Below are 25,538 nucleotides of genomic sequence, written 5' to 3'. Positions count from 1 at the left end.
CTGGTTGGCAGTCTCCACTGTTTTTCATTGCATTTGACTAGGCGCTGTCTATGGTTCTGAAACTGTCATGTGTTGTTTTAATGCCCACCACAATGCCCACCACACCGCCTTTGCTTCGATAAGCTGGAGATGGGGGGTTCTCGCTTCGAGCAACCACGCCCACTTTTGCATGCCGGTCTTGTTACAAAGCTCCTGGTAGCTAATCTGTTTTCAATATGGCAATCGTGCAGCAAGGTTTCTTAACGCGTAGGGCAGAAAACCACAGCCCCGTCTAGAGAAATTAAGAGGGACAATAGAGGGGATAAAAAAAAGTGTCATTCTTAAATTCTGTCGCTCACATCCTGCTCCTCTTTGCAGTGGTGGAGGAGACGGATAGCTATATCAGTTGATAAAGTCGGAAGAGTAAGCCTTACATATTGTTGTGTCAGGTCGTTTCATACTGTATGCTGCACGGTTAGAGAGACGTGAAGCGGATCAAGAGCGAAGTGCAACCAGACAAGAGAGAGGCATCCGATGAACTCCAAACTGCTCTTAACTGGGTCATCACAATGGGACAAGGAGGGCTTTCCTGTAAAAGGTGATCGCTCGTTCTGCATGTGAAACTGGCGTGCAGAATTGCGGCAGTTGTATTTGATTTTGCCAACACAAGGACTTCGCCGTCTTTTTGAGGATCAGAAAATAGGAAACATAAGACTGTCTTGTTTTCTTTCAACTAGTCTAGGCTGTTTTGACTCTTTTACCAATTGCTGTAGCACGGTGAGATGGATTTATTTCTGATGGATGTTACGTTTTTAGATTGAGTTGCTAAACATTTTGAAGTAAAAAAAAAAGTAGATATTGCATATGCAAACACATACAGTTATTTCAACTGTATTTATTGACGTGGATTTATTTGACTTTTTTAATTACATGTAATCTTACCTGGATAATCTTACCTGGTCCTGTGATAATTTTAGTAATATACGTAGTGTAAAAGCGCTGGCTCTTTTGTTTCTGAGCTAATGGACTACTTTATCATTATTGACAAATCATGTTGCCATGTATAAAGCGTATTTCATTGAACAGCGGAGAACTGAGGAGATCATGAGTGGTAATTGGATTTAGTTTCTCCATTTTTTTTCTATTGGAAGGCATGTCAATACGTGTTCGTTTTGAGTTCACCCGAGAAGGAAGAATTCTCTATACCAGATGCAGCCGATGCACTGCAAAGTTATCGCGTTTATTTCTTTTCTGTGTGGATTTTGAATAGCCTGGAATTTCAACAGGAAAGGCTTGATATGAATGGGGACGTCCTGGGGTCGATCAGTGACTTCAGTCCAGAAATTGAAAATTTTATGCTATGGTTATTGGTTTCGTATTGAGGAGTAAAAGGGCGACTGTCTGTAGTCGAAACGAGGCTACTTTAAACAACACCGCCGCGTCGACTTGGCTACATTCCTCTTTATCAAAAAACGAGACATCAGCAAAAGTTTAAGAATCGAATGCTGATGATAATTGATTGACGGCGTCTGTTGGGATGAATGGACGTTCAACGGACGATTGGGGATATACAGTTTGTGTACAGAAGGAGATAAACCCAAGCTAACGCGAATCTTCATAAATTAATGCTCACCACTCATCTATAATGAGAACTGAGTGAGTTAATACCTCCTGTAGACGCTATACAGAACTAAACGGCTCTGCCGTGTAATATGGGAAAATAAACTACTGGAAATGTATCTTAATAGCCATATCGATGCTGGGGTTACGGGATATACCCACGGAGATCTCGCTACTAGGCATGGTATCCACCTTTAGAGGTAGAAGCCAGTGAAGAATCTTCAGTACACTTTACAATACGATTCAGCGGTGGGGACGTTTCTTAAAGAGCTCGGCTAGGGAGCCGCTATTTCTCCTATGCAACCTACACATGAGCGATGCACCCTTGGCTTGCGCTGCTTTCTGTTGCAAAAGGTGAGCGCCAGTGCATGATTCTTGCGTTCCCGTCACCTTCCCTGTCGCTCTCGTCAAAGACAAGGCGGCGTTCTGATGTGCTCAGCTATAGCCGCCCTGCATCGGAGATTGACAATCCACTCGAAGAACTCGTAATAACACTATCATAGTGGAATCCATCAGAAGAGAGAGAGAGAGAGAGAGAGAGAGAGAGAGAGAGAGAGAGAGAGAGAGGAGCCAGAAAAGCGGAGAGGGAGGGGAAAATAGCAACCTGCTCCTCTCCGTGAGACGAGTCCCTAAGAAATGCAACCACGTTCTTTAAATGCACCTCTTCTGCAAAGGTAAATGTCTGTTATGTGTAATTTTGCTAAGTGCTTGGAGCTGTGGGTGTCAGATTCACGAAAATCGATATATACCGATATATATAATATATATATATATATATATATATATAATATATATATATATATATATATATATATATATATATATATATATATAATAATGCATCGTGATATGTACGTCCAATTTATACAGATATTATTACCCCTATGACTTTAGATGACGTAACCTTTATGACATTAATACATCGCATGTCATTCACGTAATATTTCGTTGTGGTATGGGTTAGGTAAGGAGGTTTGCTCATTCCTCCCCCCGCCAAAATTATTTTACAAACAACAGGACGTGATCCTACACGCAGGTGTAGAATTTTTTTTTTGACGTCAATCACATTAAAAAAGATATATATTTTATATATATATATTGTTGTGTGTTCTTCGCCGATATCATACAATGAGTAGCAATGACATTATCATTTGGGTTATTTTCATCTCGGTTTGTATTTATGAACGAGGTCATCTCTGATCATTGGTTGTCAAGGATTTGCATTGCAATTCTTCAGTCAATAATTTATTGCGCGGTCTGATCAATGCTGTCTGATGCTGGAGAGGGTGGCAGTTTCGCTTTAATCTATTCTGTTGCAATCTTGTAGTGGTAAGTACATGGCTTTTTTATTTTTAAATGTCAGACTAAGGCGAAACGGAATGCCCAGATGTAATTTAGACGATATGTCTACGTGTTCGACAATCAATGCGTTAAGATGCCTATCTATACTGGTCGCAAGAGAATGATACCAGTAGCTAACAGATCAGCTGGGTCCACCCTGCTACTGGATTAGACACTAGATTAAATACAAATGCATAGAGTATTGTAAGGGTTCTGCCAAGTGTTCCCTTTGATAGCTGGACAGTTTCCCCTTGGTGAGCATAACTGAAAGGGACGGGCATGACTGGTATATAAGTACTTTCTAATGAACGGTTTACTTATATCATAATATCACGGTGGCAACCTTGGACGCTAAAGGCACTGCTTAACATCTCAAACATATATAGAGTGAACTTTTTCCCTCGTTAATATTATTGAATTGTTACAGTGTGTATGGTTATACATTGTGATGACACAGATAATACCTGAGCCCACCTCTATGCCAAGACAAGCAGCGCCAAGGAGTGATCAAGAATAAAAAGCAGAGGCCCAACAGTGGGTACAATGAAACATTTAGTCTACCCATTTAAGAAAGTTGTATTTTTGAATTTGATTTACATTTATCTGCTGTGAAACAAATGATTACTTCTCAGTATTGTTAATTTATTACACTATGACGAGCAAAACAACATATGCATGTATGTATATGTGTTTGTATGTATGTGTGTATGTATATACTCATGTCTGTCTGTATGTATGTACCGAATGTACAGTGTATACAGTATGCTTGTAGTCCTTACTGCTATGAGTTAGAACAGCTATAGCAAGCTTGCCTTATCTATTGGAACAGGCAGGGGGCTGTGTGGTACTGTTTGCTGCAATGGGAGAAACACACTGCCTGGCTTTCTACCTGACAGATATTCTTCATTCTAGTTTATTATAATTTAATTCTTAGCCAACACACTTATCCAGGGTGACTTATGGTTGTTACAATATATCACAATACAAAGTATCACAATGCACAATATCACCTTACAGATAAGAGCAGTTGTAAAGTACAGTAAAATAAGCAGAAAGGAAGATCACATTTTAATAAGAGTAAAATAAATACAGTAAATAATTACATTTAAAAGTGAATTTGTTATATATAACAATAGTAAATTCCAACAAGAGGCATAGTAAGTACTATAAATAGATAAGAACAATTAAAATAATAATAATAATAAATAATAATAATAATAATAATAATAATAATAATAATAATAATAATAATAAAACCATGAATACAGATACCTTTAAGAGTAAAATTAAGTACAAGACACTGAAAATAGTTATAATTAAGACCAGTAGCACAATACAGCGATATACGAAGCAGCTCAGTGCAAGTGCAAGATAATGCAAGTACTGGTATAATTGAGTGACAGAGTACATTATAATACTGGGAGGTCTGTAGATGCTGTTTGAGCAGATGTGTCTTGAGTGCAATATGCTTTCACTGTCCTTAAAGCAGCAGCCTCCTGTGCTGTCGTTGTGTTTCATTTACACCATCATTCAGTTTAACAATCCAAAGCATTCTCTGCACAATCCTTTATAAGAGAGCAAAACTTATTAATGGCCCAAATAAAGATACCGGTAGGGGCAAATGTTTCCTATTGCTTGAATGTTGCTTTCCATTGTGATTCAGTGAATCAAATACACGTATCTCGGCTACTTTCTACAGTTTTAACATAAAAAAAAAAAAAAAAAAACATCAATGTTGATTTTAAAACTGCATAACTTTTAAAGGTAACAACCAACATTTTAACACATTAGTAAAGGTAAAAACTCTTTGAAATACCCAATTATAAAGCCAGCAGTGGGCCAGCAATCATGCTACTAGGGACCCATTAGGCAGTACACCTGTTCAAACACAGTTCCTGACAAAATGACCTACTGCAGAGAGAGAGAGAGAGAGAGAGAGAGAGAGAGAGAGAGAGAGAGAGAGAGAGAGAGAGAGATTTAACAATCTCAATAATGTATTCAGTAGAATCTAGGGCACGGGGTCTCCCATTTTCTATTGCGTAGATATGCAGTTACAAGACTATCCTTCCTTAGTGTCACAAACTGAAAGAACAAATTAGTAGCATTGCTGCTACTCTTTTTTATTTTTATAACTCTAGTAGCTGCCAATTGATTTTTACCTCATTTTTCTACCTATTTGAAATAGCCAATCTATTATTTTTCGACTCAGCTCACCACTACCGCCCCCGCGCTTTACTCGGGAGCAGCGAAGACGAACGCACGCTGCCCTGCCGACCACTTTTTTTCACTCTGCAGGCTTGCCATGCAGCCACCTCAGAGCAACAGCATCAGAGGACAATGCAGCTCTGGGCAGCTTACAGGCAGGCCCAGCCAGTATACACGGGTCGCTGGTGCACGATGAGCCCAGGATACCCTGGCCAACTTAAACCCTCGTTCTGCAATTGTGCCTCACCCCTTGGGAGCTCTCGTCCACATTCGGCAGTGGAATAGCCTGGACTCGAACCAGCTACCTCCAGTCTATTGGGCACATCCTGCGCTCCACGTGGAGCGCCTTTACTGGATGCGCCCAGCATTACTGCTCCTCTTAACCCTACATCGACAATGTTTCTTCCACACGATTCTGTAAATTTTACATTTGTTTTTACTTTAGTATGTCCCAAACAGTGTTCAACAGCTAAATCTGATTAGGCAGAAACTGACTTATTCAGCATGCAACCTCAAAACAATAATAAAAAAAAAAACAACAACAAACACCACAATAAAATGCAGCCCCCCCCCCCCCCCCCCCCCCCCCCCCCCTTACCTGTTCCCGAAGGTTTTATCGCTCTAACTTGGACTTCATAGCGGAACTGTAAGAAAAGCCATTGAGATGAATCATCTACTTTATAAGAGTGTCCAGGAAAGATCACAAAAGGTAGCAAAGCATTTATTTGATATATATATATTGGGGGTCTGCTTTAAAAAAAAAACACTAAACTGACTCAGGTTATTCATTAACACATCATGAATCCTGTTAATTTTGCAATAGGTTGCAAGGACTTTATTGTTGTTTCAATTTATTCTTTGCTTCTGACCAGCAGTTTGCCCAAATGCAGCTGGAGCAGAGGTTTCCAAGCAAAGGAAAATCACAGCAAATGAAACGAGTGTCATTCGTACCTGACACTTTCCTATTGTTGACTTTGGATACCAGAATCTCCGCAACCACTCAATCTCATCTGGTCAGAAACAACTCATGAACTGAAAGAGGCAAAACCTGTTGCACAATTAACAATCGTCATGGCATTCTAATGAAGAACCCCAGTCAAATACATCCTCTCAACGGTGAGTGATTTATTACGATATTTTGAGTCCCTGAAAAATAATCATCGAAAAATTTGAATGTATAATCCATATAGATTTTGAAAGGACAACTTCTCAATCCCTTAGAGTTTACAAAAAAATTATTAATTCAAACAAAACGTGACCGAGAGGGATGCGGTCGTTTGTCTACTTAACTTTTATTATAGTTGTCCCTTAGAATTCTGATTCTGTTTTCCATTATATGATAGTGCATGGTCTGGTAATGCTATGGTACAGCAATATTGTTAGAGCGTATTGGTTGTTACTACCATTGTAGTACCATGGGCTGTTCTGATCCCATTGTATCTACCCTTATGCAACCATTGCCCCTAACTACAGAACTAATACACTTGTGATGACGCTGCAATGAAGAGAAATTCCTTGTTTGTTTACTGTGCCTGTGATTTATTTTTTCACGTCAGAAGACTGCTGTGAATTGTGTGTGGTAAACGGTACATTTATCTCCATAATTGACTGATCCATAATCCCCGAATGGAATTCAATGCTGGTTGTATTCCGCTTATAGGAATTGCTGCGGTAGAAGGCCGTGGACAAAAGATCCATACCTGTTTTCTGCTCCCCATTTGCTTTTGCATTAGCACATACAAACAGCTGTGTGTTGGTAGGAATTGGATTTGAATTGGATTGTCATCGTTTACGAGCTCAAGTATTGTAACATTGGTTATTTCCACTGCTGTGCTCACAGCAAGCATGGGGTTTGAGGGTTTCCGAACCCCGCTTTTATATGTTGAACCCCACATACAAGATTCACCACCCACGCAATGATAAGTGATACCTACACATACAACTTTGTGCTAAACTTTGTGGGTACAATTTTGCAAAAGTGAGGGCTAAAAATATTTGCTGTGGAAGTTGTTACTTCAAAGAAACTGGATGAGTTTGAGGATGGTCAAAATTAAAAAAATTGAATCAAAGATATTGGATGCTATCTGACTGTGAAAACACACCTTCACCTTATTAGGTCCCACCTTATCTTAGTGCTGCATGTTAACACATGTCGTGGAGAAATCACATTGGAACCTCTCAGGTCTCATATGTCCCAGTCTGAGGTTGTGTATAAATATATATATTTTTAAAAAAGTCCTATTCTTATGTATACTCAATAAAGAAGTCTATTCTTCAGCTAGGCAAAAATAATTCAGGATTGAAAAGGTTAACACAAATCTGCATGTATTGGGAAAGAACAATTCCACAAATATTCTAACATGTGTTTAGTAAATGTGACACAACGAATAGAGGATGGGGAAAGCACAATTAGTCATGAGGGGTTGACAGGTTTTAAGGATGCTCTGATAACCCAGGTATCAACAATACAAAAGCATCTTGAAGTTTATTGACACTTAGTACCTTGTCAAATCTGCAGGCAGCTATGCACTGGCTGCCCTCCTGACTAGCATTCCTCTGACAACCCAGCTCTGTACAATGAAGGGATAGCAGGTAGAACAATCTCAGCTTTCAGATCAGGTAAAGGGCACAGACGTTTTGAAAACGCAGAGATAAACTGACAATTAGAGGGTAGAAAGAAGGAAACAGAAATGTAGCCGATGATAAGCGATGTTTGTGTATCATGCTGGTTTTCACATAGTTTTCTGTATAGCTTCAGTTTCAAATTCAACTTTATTTGTATTTATTTAGTTTAAGCCGTTGTAGTATAAACCCTTATATAAGTTTACCAATGTAAACTTACACAGTATCTTTGCATTTACCCTTTTTCTTTCCTTTTTTTAAATTTTTTTTTTTAAACGCTTTCCCAGTAACACTTGTCTCTGTGTACTGTGTATTTACACAGTAATTACTGATAGAAGTGTTTTTAATGTTGAGCTAACTTCCCAATGTTTCGGTGTGTTTCACATACCTTTGCTAAGGAGAATTGTGTTTGAAAACAAACACCTGAGGTACTTTTAGGCTTTTGATGCCATGGCAACTACACTCACTTATTAATATTTAAATCTCTTAATTTGATTGTAATTTACTATATAGTATAACAATCTACTATTTCTTTATACTTAAACCCGCTGTCATCTGATCCTATACCATTTATTGTTCTTTACGCTTTTTATCTAATTGTATTTCTTCTAAAACTACACATGATGTATAATTGGGTGGTGAGGCAGCTATTGACAGAACAGCAACATACACTGTGGTAACAGTATCACTTTGAAATTGGTTGAATAACCAATACATTGAGGCACCAATGTAGCATATTCATCTCAGACTGTACCAGGACCACTGCCTTTTCAGGCTTACGCACTTGATTTGAAACAGGATCCCAGTGGGTTTGTAACTCCTTTTTAAATTCGCTTTGAATGGGTTAAAGACATCACATTGCTTTGTCTCTCTGAAATGGTGCTTGTTTTCCACTAGGGTCTTCATTTAGTTCCTCAGTTCTGGACAAATTCTACTTGTCATGAGCTGTGAGTGTTTTATTTCCATATTATCTTGACAGTAAGCAGAAAAAAACCCAGCAGAATTCTCTGCAGGCAGCTTGTGAAGCTGAGCTATTTTAAGCCTTTGAAAAATTAGCTGTGAAGACAGACATGCCCCAGTCCCCATGGTGCATGATGTGAAGCAGTAAATGTGACTTTCTGCACTGAACTCAGCTCGCATAAGGGTAGGGAAATGGAAATACACCAAATCCACTGCCAAGGAAATAACACAGCAACTTGTCTACACCTGTTTGGCAATGTAAACTGCTACCTGTCCTGTAATTTCGAACTGTAATCTGCTCTTTGTTTTCTGGCAAATGTTAGTAAGTAAATGAAAAATCAGGTTGTAAAAAAAGACAATCTAAAATCAACTTTATTTAGAAATGAACCTGTTTCAGTGTTTGGTCAGTGGTGGCTAGTCCTGGTCCTGGATGGCATTTAGATTTTTTTTTAAATGGGAAGCGCAAATGGGAAGAGATTGGCTTAGAAACACGAGGCTCCAGCAGTTTCTATTTAGAAATGCTCATCTGAGTGGAACACCATTTTCCGTACATCTCGTTGTAAGATATATCACTTCTGAAAGTTATTAGTTTGTAGAGAGGGGACAAAATACATTATTCAACTAAGAGTAACGAGAAATGCACCACTGGCTTTGCACCTCCAGCTCTGCAAATTAAGGGTTTTTTTTGGTCCCACAATTCAACCTTTTTGAATATCTCGCATAACTAAAAGAACAGTCAATAATGGAAAATATATACTTCAATTAACTTTCTAAATGCAATGATAATTTAAAAATGTACCAACTATATATGTTCCATTTTTTAAAACAAAAATATGAAACACATTAAAAGACCCACGGTCAATTGTGGAGTAGGTCGGGGATGGAAGTAAGACTCCTATGTCATAGTGGTTTCACCCTGAGCTTGATTATCCACAGTGTGTAGATAACAAGCTCAGGTGTGTCTAAATAAATCTCATCGTAAAACCAGGAATGTACCAAAGTGCTATGCAGTGGGAGTCTTATTTCCATCCCTGAATCCCCAGGAATTTCTAGAAACAACATATACAATGAATATATATATATATATATATATATATATATATATATATATATATATATATATATATATATATATATATATATATAAACGAAACTGTTTGTTCACTGCTTTGGTACGAGACACGCCTTGTGTTACTTGCAGACAGTATTATGTAATATTTATGATTACAGTGTATTGTTCTTGTTTTTGATTTGCCTTAGTTTTCAGATGGGGCTTCTTGTTCAAAATTGGTCTAAAAAAGTGATAAATAGGATAACCTTTTTGTTAGAATATAGACTTGCTATCTGTATGTAACAGAGTGGAGGCTGGGAGAGAACTGACGAGCCTGCACAAGGCAAGCGAGCATCTTAACCACAATACAAAAGAGACAGGCTCACCTGCAGTCATGATTTCAAAGCTTTTAACCCTCATCTCCCTGACAAGGTACAAGACAGAACCCCAACACTACCCATTACATCAAAACATAAATAAGGAGGGGAGCATGTCATAATTATTACAATAGCAACAGATAGCTCATTATTTCGCAGTAGGACAGTAGTTACAATGGCTGCTTTAGTTGTGTGGGGAAAAAAAAAACAGCCATCAAGATTGACAAACCCCAGCCTGCTGAAGCTCATAATGAATTAGAATGTTGTCCTTAGCCTGTTAGGCACCCTATTAGCACGATAATTGTCAGGGCAACTGGAACACTGAACAGATGTATACTTATTGGACCTAATTAAACCTATTTGTATATGCTGCATTAGTCAGAAGAGACTGCTCCCACGCACTTACACGTGTCAATGTAAGACAAAGTGAGATGAGTTTAAATGAGGTTGAAAAGTAGTGTTAGTAAATATACTGCAAGTGTGGGTTGTGGATGTGGAGTATTTGAAGCAAACAACAGGCAACAAGTACCAATTAACAGCGTCCTACCTTATTCACACTACCAGCAGGAGCATACCAGGAACACATATCCCCTGCCACGCCTGCTAATTCAAAACGAGAGGCTCAGCATGTTGAATACCCTGATGGCACGTAGCAACAGTATGCACTGAATAGTAAATGAATAGTTTCATGAAAATTGGATAACCGGCATTTAAGATCCAGATGTCATAATGTAAGCCTATGTCGCTATCATGAGAAAGTATATTAAAGTGACTGATTTACAGTATGTTGCAAATCTTCTGTTCTCATGACGTACAATTGTGGCATACAGAGACATCCCTCTCTACTCCTAGACTCTAATACCCTGAATAATCTTTGCTATATAATGTTAACACCAAGCTACATCCAGTACATGGTAGTTATGAATGCCTATTTTATATTCTTGACAGATTTTCACCTCTGTAGGTGGTAATTATGCAAGATAAACGTGTGTTGAAAATATAATTGCTCTCAACTGTTCAGGTTTATATATATTCATATTATATATATATATATATATATATATATATATATATATATATATATATATATATATATATATACATATATATCTGTGTTGCTAGCCACCAATGTATTACTCTGAAGAAACTATAAGTGATGGCAGCATAATTTGCAATTGTAATTTGGAGCTAGCAAAATTATTCCATAAATATTACCCGTACCATTTATATGAGTTATATTTGCAATGTAGTTCTCAAATGGCCAGTTGTTAAAGTTAGTTAAGGTAAACATGTCGTACTACACTAAGTTAACAAAATCTCTATTTGCAACCAACGCCCAGGAAGTGTAGTTCATTTCCTGAGAATAAGACATTTCTTTAACTTTCTTTTAAAAGCATGTCAAATCAATAGGGAAGCATCCGCTGGTTAATAACAGGAAATAAGCCGTTGAAGTGATGGGAACAATTTTACCCTGCATGTGAAATAAATGATCCTTGTGCTTCATGAGATATAACGGTAAAAAACAAACAAACAAAAAAATATCATGCCCATTTTCAGGTCTTGGCAATAAACCTGATCATATGGGAATTACAGTATCAGCATGATCTCTTTTCCCAACACAGAAGTCCCTTTGATGGTTTTATGTTTGTGTTCTTCACTCGTGTTGCTAGGCTTTGACTGACTTGGATGTGGGCCCAGGAGAGATATAAACGAAAAGCGATTCCCAATTTTCCTTCAAAGTGTCTGTATCCCAACTGGCCCCTGCTCCAGGCTTAATGCAATGATTTATGTTGAAACAACCTTTAGTTTCCACCCAAACCTGTCTTTCTTAAAAACACCTGCACTGTAATACCGGCATTAACTGCAGGAAATGTATCCCGCCCCAAAACTAGAGCTGAAGGAATGGAGATGCAAAATGTAATCCTAATTTCAAAATAACATCTGGGCAGATTAGGGGAATGCAGTACAAAATAGATGTGCTGTATGAAATTAATCTCAATGGCACTAATACAATGTACCATGGGCTAGTAGGCGATCAATGCATAGCAACACATTTCTTAAACAGTCCTTAAAGTCAGGTGAATTGGGCCCTGGACAGTACATTTCTATATAGCTCTCAATTTGCCCAACTTTTACATGAGCAGATACACCCTAATGGCTTTCACAACTAACATGTTGGCAAGGCTCTGCTGAAATCACTTAAGATTGTTAATACAAATGCACAGGGAGTTAACACATTAACACAGTTTTTCAATGCAGAGGTGGCTAAATACATCAGCAAAGGCACCCTAACAACTTGTGGGTTTTGAATAAAGAATTACTCAGGCATGGTTTCTTAGTTAGCTGGTGGCAATAGCTGACATCCGACACTGCCATCTGTACACCTCTACATGATGAGTTTTCCTTCAGTTACAGAGAGCCACATCATCCAGATAATGATGACAATCACACTGTTAACATATGTGTGAATTCCCCGAAGCCTGACTGTGATTCTGTGCATCTCAGACAACTCCACCCGAGGTGACTTCCCTGTAGGTTTACACAGCAGAGTTGTTAAGCATGTAGTCTTATAAAAGCACATTTTTAACGGTGAGTGTGAAATGGGATGACATCTGTAGTCAGTACCTGACCTGTTGAAATGCTGGATCAGTTGCTTCTCAGATAGTATTTTTAATAGACTACTATTGTAGACACATACAAGATCATAATGGTTTGATCCACCTTTTTTATTATAAGGAAGAATCCATTGAAAAAAAAACAGAGGTGTGGAGTAGTTACATTAAAAAAAGCATTCTAGAACAATGATCATAGTCTTTAACCTCTTTCCTAGTTTAAAATGATAATACTTAATTTACTGGAATTTTAAAAAACAGGGCACCGCTCTCTATCCAAGGTGAACCAAAATCCAACAGGATACTCATCAAATCACTAGAAATATTTAATGATGAAGAATTCATTAATTGAAAACTCACAGCTTAGATATTGTTTACAAGTCAAGGCATCTGCCAAATAAATATAGTCTTGCATTCTGTTTGTGATCTCATTTCTGCTTTGCTCCACATAACATGTTGTGATAAAAATTATACCACCCTACTGTATGTACAAACCTAAGAGAAACTGAATAGTCTTGATCAGATTCACTCACAGCATGCTGGTTACAATAGTGTTACAATCTGCTAAGAAGTGCTTGCCTTGCTCCATCAAACAGGAGAAACATTTCTGCTGAAGTGTTAGACTCTCTGTTAATTTTTTAGTATAACAGATAAAGAAATTTGGATTATTGTTCCTAAACTCAAGATTGAGTGACCTTGACTTGACCACAATCGTTCAGAAACAGCTGACTGAGAGATGACCCTATAAGTTGTGCCAATTTGATTTTGGCGATGATTCGTTCAAAGGTGACTGATTGATGGCTTTTCAGTAAGCCGGTATTATGAACGTATGTGAATTGTAGCTCACCTTTAATACCCTGTTCCACCACCCAAAACATCGTAATTCAATGGTTAGGGTTACTGTATGATTCCATGTACACTAGGACAGTTTGGGACAGTTCAACCAACACCACATTGCATTCTGGTAAATGTAGTCCTACTGTGAAAGGTATATAGTGTACATGGAGTCAAATGATAATACTACATATGGTCTTTCCTGAACTGAAACATACATAAATAAATATAAACTCAGATTTAGGCTCTCTGCAATACTGTAACATGAGAAAAGCCTCAAATCATTACACAGTACACAAGTGGTATTTGGAAGCAACAATAGGACAACCTTCTAATCAATGTTTGTCATATTGGGATATTGACTTTTGCAGAGTAGTGGTAGGTTATTGTTCAAACCGTAAAGTTTAGTGGGTTAATGAAAGCATTACCTAAGATCCCAGCCCACTAGCGAACACAATAACAACCCTAAACACAGTGTGATCTAAATTCTCTGTTTGAAAAGATTAGTTCTCTGGCCTCTGTATGCAATACAGCCTTCGCTCTAGCCCAATACTGTTGATATTGAAAATGTCAACTGTTCTCACTTTCAGGCATGGTTTTAACAACCTTATCTCCATGCACCAGTCCTTGAAAAGATTCAGGCCAGGGTTAGGGTGACTTGCAATGTGATGTAGCCTGCGGGTGGGTGTCCAATTAGCTCTGGAGGGAAGTTCATCCTTTATTAGAGGGCTATTGGAATCTCCTTTTTAAATTCAGGTCACCTTGGTTTCGAGTGACGGAGATGGTTGAAGTTAAATTAGATTTTGAAACAATGAATTAAAGAGAAGACAGCTTCACAAAAGGAATGTGTTTTTTCTGACCCAGGACCTCAGCGTTGAAAAGTTGTTAAGTGAGCAAGTTTTGAATTGAGCGAGGAAAGGCTGCTCAGTCCTGTCAGCCCCTAGACTCAAGTATAATGCAAGGTCAAAACCAGGTAAAGGCAGATTTCAGAAAAAAAAAGATAACTTAATATTGCAGTCAAACTATTCTGTAACCCAGAGCCATTGAGATTGATTGCAAACAGAAGAAAATAGCAAGAAAGATGTCAAATGCAAAAATGATCTCACTTTGCCTGGTAAACCTGCAGTGGAATTGCCCTCCAGGACTGTAACTGGACATCCTTGATTTAAACATTTAATCAGAGTGGTCCTGAGTTGTGCTTAAATATTGCACTTTAATCCATTTTTTCATAGCAGTCTGCAAAGTAAATGCCTCTTGCTTTATTTCCTCTTTCAGAAACGTTATGCTTTCACCTTGAATAATGTTGGTTCTGCATTTGCCTGTGTTTGTCTGGATTAGGAAAAAAAAGAAAAGAAAAACTAGCCCACAAATATCTGTTATTCATGAAAATGTCACAGTAATTACACTCCACTTTAGAAAGGTTTATGTTATATGAGAAAGTATGTTTAGTGCTGAATAATTCCTTCCACCGTGACACCTATATTGATAGATCCCATGGGACAATTGAAGTATGCATTCATTTATTTTTATTCATTCAATTTTTCATAAATTATTCTGGGATGCACAGGTTAGTGTCTATGACGATTATATGCAATTAGTCTTTTAGTGTTTTCATTTTAATGTAGTGTGGGAGTTTTAGCAGACCCTTAATTGACTGGATGTAGGTGACAGTGGTTTATAACACACTGTGTCCTTAACCTATGGGGTCAAAGAGCTCCTGAATATATGTAAGCCTATAATTAAACACAAATCAACATGATCCAGTCTGTCCGAATGCTTTTAATATGCGTGAAGGATTAGCAAGGAGTTTATGATGTCTAATAAGGCATCTGGAGATAAGGAAATAACAGGGCTGACATTTTACTGTTTTATTTGATAGTTAATCCCTGTGTATTACAGTAAATCTAACACCTTCACAACATGCATGCATTATTTATAGTTTTTAATATGATTTACCAAAGCCCTGCTTTACCATGCTTTCACTTTGCTATACTTTTGCAATGGTAGACTTTTACAAAAGACATTTACCCAGGGACATATTTCAGTCCAAACAGAACATTATATTTTATGTATGTTAAATCAAACAGTATTACTTTGGGTTAGGAATTTACTTACATTTTCCCTTGAAAAGCTCAAATTCCCAGCCTGCCCTTGGACACACCCTACTTCCTACTTAATAACCAACCAGCTGCTGCCATTCATGACCGACAGCTTTAAAAACCAGTCACTGAGGCCCTTGGAGACATGACTGCCATTAGACGGATAATCTGTTTCAACACACAAAAAGGCTACAAATGACCTCAGGAAGAATGAATCTTTTTTTTTTTCTTCAACATAAGGTTTTGAAATCGCTGCTTCAAAAGTGACTCTCCATCAGTGTTTGCAGCTTATATGTGCAGTCAAAAAGAAACAAGAATGATATCACTGGCCCTGTAGACGTCAATAGCATTGCGGGTGTCACTAATTTGTATTCTGTGAAGAATCACAGGCTTTAGGCAGGTAAAGGCATTGCAATTATCATTGTACGGTACCTTTGGGTTAAAACTTGGTTGGCTTGCGTCTAATTATATTTACAATTAGTGTTTTATTTTCCCAAGCAGTATGCAGAGGGCACCTCATTGCAGCACACAATTGAGAGCTGAAGCAGGACTTGCTTGAATAATGTGAGTAACTGGATTAGAACAAACATTGCAAAAGTTTATACATGAAATCCTGATGGGAGAAGTAACGCTACAGATTACCTTGGGAGCAAACTGCCAAGTTTAAAGTGATTACACAGGGGTTTTCAACTCCGGTCCTGGAGGGTCATAATCCCTTCCTTGTTTTTGTTCCTGCTGTACCCTAAAAACCAGGAGAGTTGAGAGCCCCATGCACTAGAAGATTATGAATAACTTAAATCATTTCAGTCCTGTGTAACAAAGAAACATGGAATGCATGTGAGTAATTAAATCCAAATGAATTAACAGTGGCAGAATTCAAAATGAATTACTTCAGAACTCCGAGGAAGTGCCGAAGATATTCAAGTGTTACTGCTCTGGTATTTAGGAAATTTGCGGGGCATTATTTTAAAGTTTTATTGTTTTTCTCTATTTTTTATTTTTTTTTTTACCCCCACAGACCCATGGAAAGCACCTCACACAGTAAGATTTACACCTAGCTCCTCACAGAGCGAACCCTAACCACCACCCAACCATCACCACGTCACCCTGACCCGCTGTCTGTATGTAGCTGCCTGGTCTCCAAACCCTCTGCCAGCCTTAGACACTCAGCAAACAGATAGAGGTGAGAAGTACCAACTGTTCTTTCACTAGATTACTCTATTTCAGTGAGATTAACCTAAATAGTTTATAACTAAATATCAAGTATGAAAACAGATCATTAAATATTATTTGACAGTGATAACTGAGGTTTAAAAATCACTCTAATTTCTGTGTATTTACATAGTAATTACTTAGTAAATAAATGTGTACTTACACATAATTACAATGGTTTAATGCACAGTTGCTATGTATTTAACGTGTGAATCTTTTTGCACATACACACAATTGTATCAGAAAAGGGTTACTGTTAGGGTTAGAGTTAGGAGGTTTAGATTAGGGTTAGCATTATATCATGCAACAAAAAAGCTTACACATTAAGTACACTGGAACTATGTATAACAACACTGAGATTAATATGAAGTGTTCCCTAAAAATCATTGTAGCTAACACAATCATCATACATTATGTCTAGAGTGTGCAGTTTTGAAAGAGATACATGTTATAGAAGACATATATTACCAATTTAAGCATTATACCTGGTGTGACACTAGTTAAAAGTCCTTAGTCTACTTGCCTTCCTGGAAATCTACTACTGTTACCTTTCTAGATCAAAGTGTTGGTTGTCAGTTTTTTATGGGAAGTACAGTAGCTGGTTGATCACTGACAGGAAAGATGGTGCTAGGGGTGTGGAAAATAATTCTGGAACTATTCTGTATACATTTGAAATGGTAAGAGCCGTACTCTACCTCAGTTCCTCTGGTGTATTTCAGGGAGGGGGGATGGTACTTAGAGAGCATGGTATCCATGTGGGAACATTGCTGAATCAAAGCATTTCCTTCTCTGCAATTGAGTGCTGTCTGTTTACAGTGTCTTGGGAGGGCCAGTTAACTTTAGAGAGATTACTTGACTGACTCATAGATAAGCCTGGTAAAATCTTGCAGACTTTTCAAAGTATTTTTTTTTTATATATATTAAAGTAGTTATTCTTCTTTCATTGGACAGCGCAAGCCTAGTCTTGAAATATTATGTCCACCCATAGATATCTAACACCTGGGGTATGGATGCTACTGCCTGTGGCTGGCTGTTTGAAATTGAATCATGGGTGCTAATTTGACCTATCACTTTGTTACCGATTTTCATTATACAAGGGTATAAAAATATGGTAATTACCATTTCTGTAAATGACTATGGACATTTACCATGGTGCTGTAATCTACAAAACATTTGGCCATGTGTTTTAAGTCTTGAGTTTAAACCCTAATAATTAAAGCAATGATACCCACATTTTTGCTGAGGGCTAATTTGCAACATTTTTATTACTGGAGGTTGAGATTGACCCAGCCAACAGTCGGTTTTAAATCAGCACTTAATTTGGCACAATGTTAGACTCTGCTTGAAAAAGGCACTGAACTCAATTTCAGTAACTGCGTAAAAAATGACACTGTGTCCTCCTTGTACCTAATCATGTAGGTCACTGGTCTGATTGCAGCTAGACCACTATAGCAGAATTGAACCACATGAAGTGGTGAAGAGATACCAAGTAGCCGAGACAAGCTGAATAAAAAAGGAACCCATATTACTGGTGCTTATAAGAAAATAGATTTAAAAGCTTTCATCATTATGGCTTTTCAGGGTTAAATGGCTTAATTAGTACCACAATGGTGTACATTTATGCCAAGAAGTTAATAAGAAGTTAAAACTCTGCAGAAAAAGGCGAGCTGAGTTTTTGCTGCTCGACTAACTTTACACTACCAGTGAGGTGGTACAGATGCAGTGCAGTCCAGGTGGAGATCAATATTGCAGTATTTTTTTTCTTTGCGTTTGACTTTGCAGATTCTATTTTTAGATGGAGCCGTGCTGAAATTCGTTGGAAGGAGATAATTGTGCTTTTTTTTTTTTTTTGCCTCATCTCATTACATGTCTGTTGAGAAGTCTGTATATAAGAGTGCTTCTATCTATCATATATATCAGTTAATAATATACTGGTATTTTAATGGTACACTACCTGAATACTATTTAAGGGTCTTCTTTGAGGGTCTTCCTATTTCAGAACCATAGACAGCTCCACAGAGATAATTCACTATAAGACTTCATAAGACCAATAGACTTCCTCTATAACATATGCATCATTTACATGTATCCCAATAACCCAGCTATAATATTTAACCATTGTATCACACTGAAATATATATATATATAATTATATATATATACTATATATATATATATCTATATATCTATATATATATAATACAACATATATATACACACACACACACACACACACACACACACACACACACACGTGAGTGTGTCTCTACCTACATGCAGAAGTATGAGAAACTTATTAGAAAGTCTGTTTTCCAGGGTAATTGAGTCTTTGCAGCGCTGGATGCATTACCATTTTAAGAACTGTAAAATGATAAAAATGTGACTGCGTTTTCAATGTGAATGGAATTGTCAATGGTATTCATTGCAAGCAATTATAAAGGCAATTTGATTAAAAGGGGCAGGTGTTAAGTGGGTTATGTCCAAAGTGACTGGAAAATTGCTTTGGATTAGAATTAGAGAGAAGGCTGTGTCTGCTTAGTTCCTGGAGAACATGCATGTTTAAAATCTTCCATTAACGTATATCTGAAATGCATGTTAGATAATACTAATAAAACAGACTCTAGAAGTCTGTGGTTTATCTCCTACACTAACCAATACAATCCCATAACCCTTAACAGCTACTCCTGCTGCAAAAAAACAAAACAAAAAAAAAAACACATTATGTTTGTAGTTTATTGAAGATTAGGATAACAGCAACAGTCTACCTCAGCAACATACAGAGGTTTGACACAGTACTATTTTGTCTGACAGGCAACAATGAAAACATTTTCAAACCATGAACCTATGGAAAAAACAACTCTATATTCATAACTAGTACAATAGTAATACTGCTTTCCTTTGAATGGAAAAAAAGTACTGTAAAGATATATTTTAAGGTGCGATTAGTAAGACTTTTTTTTTTTTTTATAATCCAAAACTAGCGTTCTTAGTCACTCCTATGCCTCAGATTAGCCGGCACGCCACATGTATTGTTCAAACAATAAGGTACAAAAACTCGATCCACACGCAGATAATAATTTAAACGGGATCTATGCTAAATCAAGGTCTGTACTTTGGTCTAAAAATGGTCACTAGACAATGAACGAATTACACACAAATCCAGTGTACAATTGAGTATAAAATCCCCTTTTTTTCCCTTGTCTGTCCAAAAGGTTTTCTGTGAAGCTTGTGTAATGGCTAAACGCACCAAAGAATTCCAATCCGTTTGCTGATCAGATTAACACGCGAGGAAGCTATCTGGATTATTTCATTGAAATGCAATAAGTGCTCCAGAGCATACATAGTACACAACTCCTCTTTCATTGCAATGGAACCAAGATACTGCAACGTCCTGAATAATAGAAGACTGGCCGCTCTATATATGTACTGTTTTTTTATCATGAGGCCCCCCCCCCCCCCCCCCCCTTTCAAATCAGTTTAATTTAAACTAAAAGCCCCAGTCTAGCAGTGAATTTCACAATAATCTAGGAGACGCTATGAAGCAGAAAGGGCCTTGAGTGTTTTTGTTTCAAGAGATTAGCTGCAGACTGGTATGAAATCAAATCTTTCGACTACCGAGCTAAAAGGAAAATTACCGTTTGGAAGTGATCTTTTTTATTTATTAATTTTTTTATTCTTATGCATATGGGTGTTCCAAAACTGATTTGTTTTTTCATATTTCAGTGGGCAGCACTTCAGTGATAGCAACTCCACCAAGCGCTTAATTCAGAAACTCAAATTCTTAATCCATAAAAACTAAATAAATTACTTAATTGCATCTCTCCTCATAAGTAAACGGTCAATTAAAGCGTGTTTACAGATACCTCAGGACGCTATCCATTGATGTTTACGTTTTCGTCTCTTATATATTTATTTATTTATTTGCTTAAATTATTATTTATCAGGCTCACTATCAAATGTCCTTGACTGCGAGTTGGAAAATGGAAATTCTCTACACAAAACCAGAACTTTGGAAAATCATCTATTATAAGGTTTAAAAGGACAATTTATTTGCTGGGATATTCCGTATAACTCAAACACTCACACATTAAACATGCAAGAAGACACATACTATAGAAAAAGTAGCTTCACTTTAATTTTTCTTACTCAGTTGTACGATCTTGTTACAGTGTTTTTCCCTTGCTCTAGCTGCCGGTCACAGATCTACCACTTCTACTGAAGTTTCCTTAGATTTGCTGGCAATATAACATAATGATGTAGATGGCGCTGGCACTTACAAAATGAAAGAATATTTGGCTGTTCCAGCCAATGTTCCATATGCCAGTGGCATGCAACTAGAATTGAAGAGCAGCGCTTGAACTCAGATCAAAGCACCTTAACACAGAGAATCCTATCTGGAGAATCATAGGTGGCAGCACTGATTCCTCATTCCATTCAAATAAAACACCAGTGTGATCTTTCAAATCAGGTTAAACTCAAGATTGGAACAAGAGAACCCAGAACCACTCAGAATATATCCAACCATCCTAATATAGTAAGGAAAATGTAGAATATCAAATTAAATGACATTTGACTTGCATTTAAAACACCCGTGCACCTCTGAAAAGTCTGATTCGGTGTCACTGTGTGCTGTATTTGTTTGATTAAATCACCCTTGTGTTCCTTTTTTATCTCTACTATTGTGTTCAGTTCTGGTCACTTTGCTACAAAAGGATATTGCTGCTCTATAAAGAGTGCAAAGAAGAGTGACCAGAATTATTCCTGGTGTAAAAGGCTAGAAATATTTAATCTATTCAGTCTTGAATAAAGAAGACTATGCAGCGATCTGATTCAAGCAATCAAAATTCTAAAAGGTACCGACAATTTTGACCCTAGGGACTTTTTCGATCTGCAAAAAAGAAACAAGGACCAGTGGTCACAAATGGAGATTAGATAAAGGGGCATTCAGAACAGAAAATAGGAGGCCCTTTTTTTCACAATTTTGGGAGTCTAGAACCAACTCCCCAGTAATGTTGTTGAAGCTGACACCCAGGGATCCTTCAAGAAGCTGCTTGATGAAATTCTGGGATCAATAAGCTACTAACAACCAAACGAGCAAGATGGGCCAAATGGTTTGTAACCTTTCTTAATGTTCTTACTGTAGCAGTACTTTCCTGGTAGAGTTTTAGACTTTACTGGCGTTTTAGTGACCATAATTGCATTATGGTACAAAATGTGTCTGTTTTTCTGCTAAGCATTAAGCACAACTACACTATAAAAGCATCTACCAAATATGGTTATTGGCTAGAGTTTGATGCAGCTATCAAATGATGCAGCCTATCACATGTACCTGGGAGCTCCTTATATTGTGATTGGTTGAGATTAAAGAGTAGCGTCCAATCCAAGGGCTGAAAAAAAAAAAACTTGGAGCGATGAATCAACTACTATAGAAGGCACTTTCAAACTTCAAAGGGAAGGACACCTGGCCCCTTATGGCTGCCAATAAATTAGAAATTTACAGTTAGCCTTCAACCCAATCTATCTCAAATGAACCAGGGCTTCACTTCATGTCTCATCTCTAAGCGGGGGTCCCCAGTTAGCCAGCAGCCCGATAATGATGGATTAGACTGTCACCTTGTGACAAGAACACACAGAGTCTTAAAGGGAGAGTGATGGCTGTATCTGAGCTCCCCATTAAAAAAAAATAAATAAATAAATAAAGCTTTGCACCAGCTATCATTTCTCTTTCTGCTCTACAAGTTAAGCATGAACCTTCACCCTCGAATAATAAAGAACCAAAGGCAATGATCAGAGGATTGAAGATTTGTTCAATCTCACTGCAGCCCCAAACGACCACTCCACACAAAGATTGCAGGGAAGAAATATGTAGAAACTGTATCTGAAACTCCAATCACACTTGTGGCTCACTTAGTAAAACCATTTCCAAAACTAAAGTCATATGGAGGACACGTTTTACAGTATTTAAATTCTAAAGTCATATAGCTTTAGTTTATACAAAACACAACATATACTAGTAGTAGTAGAAGTATATATAGTGCAGCCTTGTTTGAGTCTTTTAGAAGAAAACACAAGCACTCTGTAAACGTGTAAGTAAAACTATAGAGTTAACTATACCGCTGCAGTAGGGAATGTAACACAACTAAAGTTAACGTATGACTCTATGTACACCAGGAGAGTTTGGGACAGTTCAGGCTTTTCAACTCACATTGCATTGCATTCTGCTAACTTTGTTGATTGGTATATTCATATTTCTCCTTCTGTTTCTTCTGTAGCTCTTCAGCATTGCCTTTTTTTTTTAATCTTAGCACTCTGCATCGCTATTATTAGCCCTGCTTCTGCTAATTATTATCTCTTTAGTTTAGATGTCTTTCAGATTTCCTTTCACACTCTCTGTCCCACCTAACTGTTAGAGCAGGGGGTTAAACTCCCCACATTAATAAGGAAGAAATCAAATCAAATTCCCGGTTGATTGTAAATCGATTGTGAAAACCCCTCCTGAAATAAGGGGGGGGTTTACATTGTTTGACTTTGCTTTTCCTTTTTAATAATCTCCATAACCTTCAAATTAAATCAGTGACGTGATGACATTTTAAAATAATGGCAGCAAATTAATCCTGGCGGGAGGCCACAGGAATAACACCTGCATATCTTCTGCACTTTGTTCTGAAGTAATTCATTTTGAATTCAGCCCTGTTAGTTCATCATGATTTAAAAACATTCAGGTCCCCCTTTCCCCTCCATCCATTCCTAATGAATTCACTGTTTCTTCTTCACTAGTTCACACCCTCTTGCTCGACCACCAGTAAGTATTCATTCAAGCATTAGTGTATGCCTTATGCATGTGATCATTTGTTATCAATGAAGGAGGAATGAATTTGGCTAAGTAAATCCACATGAATTAACAAAATTAATCAAAAAAAAAATGTATTACTTCAGAACTCAGAGGAGGTGTGTTAGATATTCAGGTCTTATTCCTGTGATATTCACCTAGAATTTTATTTTATGAATTTGCAGTCATTATTTTAAAGTGTTACTTGTGACGTTTTAAAAAAAATGTTGAGTACTCTGTAATGCTGTTGTGATGAAGAAGGTTTCATGCTAGTCAGGTTCTTATAGATCCAGGTTCCTAGTTCTCAGAGGCTCCATTAGTTTAATACAACTCTGCTAGGGGTGCATTATGATATCCCTAAATCCCGTAATGACCCTATAAATAGCACTGCAGCATTGGCAATTGATGCATTCGGCCATGCTTAAGTTTGGCCATTTCTGTGAAGCTCTAACCAAATCTGCAATCCCAAGACACCCCATTAGATAAAAATCTCTGGTCTCAAACAAGAGACGAGAAAAGCACTGAGATCCAAAGCAGGGACATTTGTCATCGGACATGTAATGTGTTATTCTTGCTTTCCAAACAGAGACTGAATAGTCATATGATAGTCAGGGCAAATAATCACAATGTTATTAGGCAGAGTTACAATGTACTTAAGGTGTAAATCTGTCTGCACGATATATGCAGCTGTACAATTGTATCAGAAAAGAGTGGAGGTTAGAATTAAGTTTAGGGTTAGGGTTATATTGTGCAAAAAGATTTACACATTAAATACATTGTAACTATGCATAATAACATTGTATTATTATTAGATTGAGAGCTGCCAAGTTGAGCAGCCAGCAATGTGACCACAAGCAAACGACATGCAATCAGATCAATCAGGCCGGCCTCGGGACACATTCTTCTGTTTTCAGTGCAGAGCAACAAGGCTGGGGCTTTAGGTGCACCCTAGAGAGTGCAGTGTGTCAATAATAAGAGCTGTGAGCTCTCTGTGGTCTTGCTGGCATTTCTCTGTGTTGCATTGCTGAAAGTACCCAGTTATCTACGTCAGACCAGGTTTAAAAAAAAAATAAAAATAAAAATGATTAGGTAAGAACAGAGGAAGCATTAGTACCTATTCAGACAATGGAATTAAAATTCTGCTATAATTGTAATTGAAATTATGATTGACCCCAGGTCTGGAAGGTATGTTTAAATCTTGTGTTAACCTCATAATGTCATGCAATTAAACCGTGATTGGAGGTCAGTAGATGTGGGGAAGATAAAAAAAAAAAAGGTAAACTATGAATGCATTGGATGATAATCAGGGTTTTATCACAGTCAGGTGGCTTTTTAAAAGTACAGAACAACATAGAAAACAATTGTGATAAGGATAGGTGCAGTGTTATCATAAATCATTTCAAACAGTCATGTTTGTTAATCGCCACATGTAGGGTTCTTGGTCCTTTGGGGACATCTGTCCAGATCACGATAAGTGTCTTGATTTTGTAACACTCTTCACCAAGCTTTATCTTAATCTCCCAGCCTCCAATAGACGTTCTGGATTGATTTAGCTATGATCTGATAAACATTCAACTTTACAAATCTGAGTAACCTTTTTTGGAGCGATAATTTTATGACTATGAAGATCCTCCCTTACCGTGCATGTGCTGATTTTAAAAGGTGTTAAAATGATGCCATCATTACAACTGCTCGGTTAAATGTAATGCTAATGCTTAATGTAATGGAATCCGTGCATTTGTTATAAAACAGGACAAGTGCAAGTCTTTGTTATTAGCAGCGAAACCATGCCATTTA

At 37.5% G+C, this 25,538-nt stretch overlaps 1 protein-coding gene across 6 annotated transcripts in view; it reads left to right on the top strand.

The window, feature by feature from the left end:
• The first annotated feature begins 222 nt into the window (after nucleotides 1-222).
• The window catches only part of LOC121303716 (leucine-rich repeat and fibronectin type III domain-containing protein 1-like protein), a 48,961-nt gene continuing 23,645 nt past the window's right edge, over nucleotides 223-25,538 (top strand). For 2 of the 6 annotated variants that reach the window (XM_041234495.1, XM_041234490.1), the window contains exon 1: nucleotides 223-2,273. In XM_041234495.1, coding sequence (XP_041090429.1) covers nucleotides 2,255-2,273 — 19 coding nt within the window. In that variant the 5' untranslated portion in view covers nucleotides 223-2,254. Of the gene's footprint in view, nucleotides 2,274-6,024; nucleotides 6,262-16,201; nucleotides 16,265-16,718; nucleotides 16,884-25,538 lie in introns of those variants that run through there. The other 4 variants (XM_041234491.1, XM_041234492.1, XM_041234493.1 and 1 more) reach the window with 4 other exon arrangements.

Source organism: Polyodon spathula, chromosome 35, assembly GCF_017654505.1.
Source record: "Polyodon spathula isolate WHYD16114869_AA chromosome 35, ASM1765450v1, whole genome shotgun sequence".
Lineage (NCBI taxonomy): Eukaryota > Metazoa > Chordata > Actinopteri > Acipenseriformes > Polyodontidae > Polyodon > Polyodon spathula.
The sequence above is the reverse complement of the archived record's forward strand: the minus strand, read 5'-3'. Positions and strand labels throughout refer to the sequence as shown.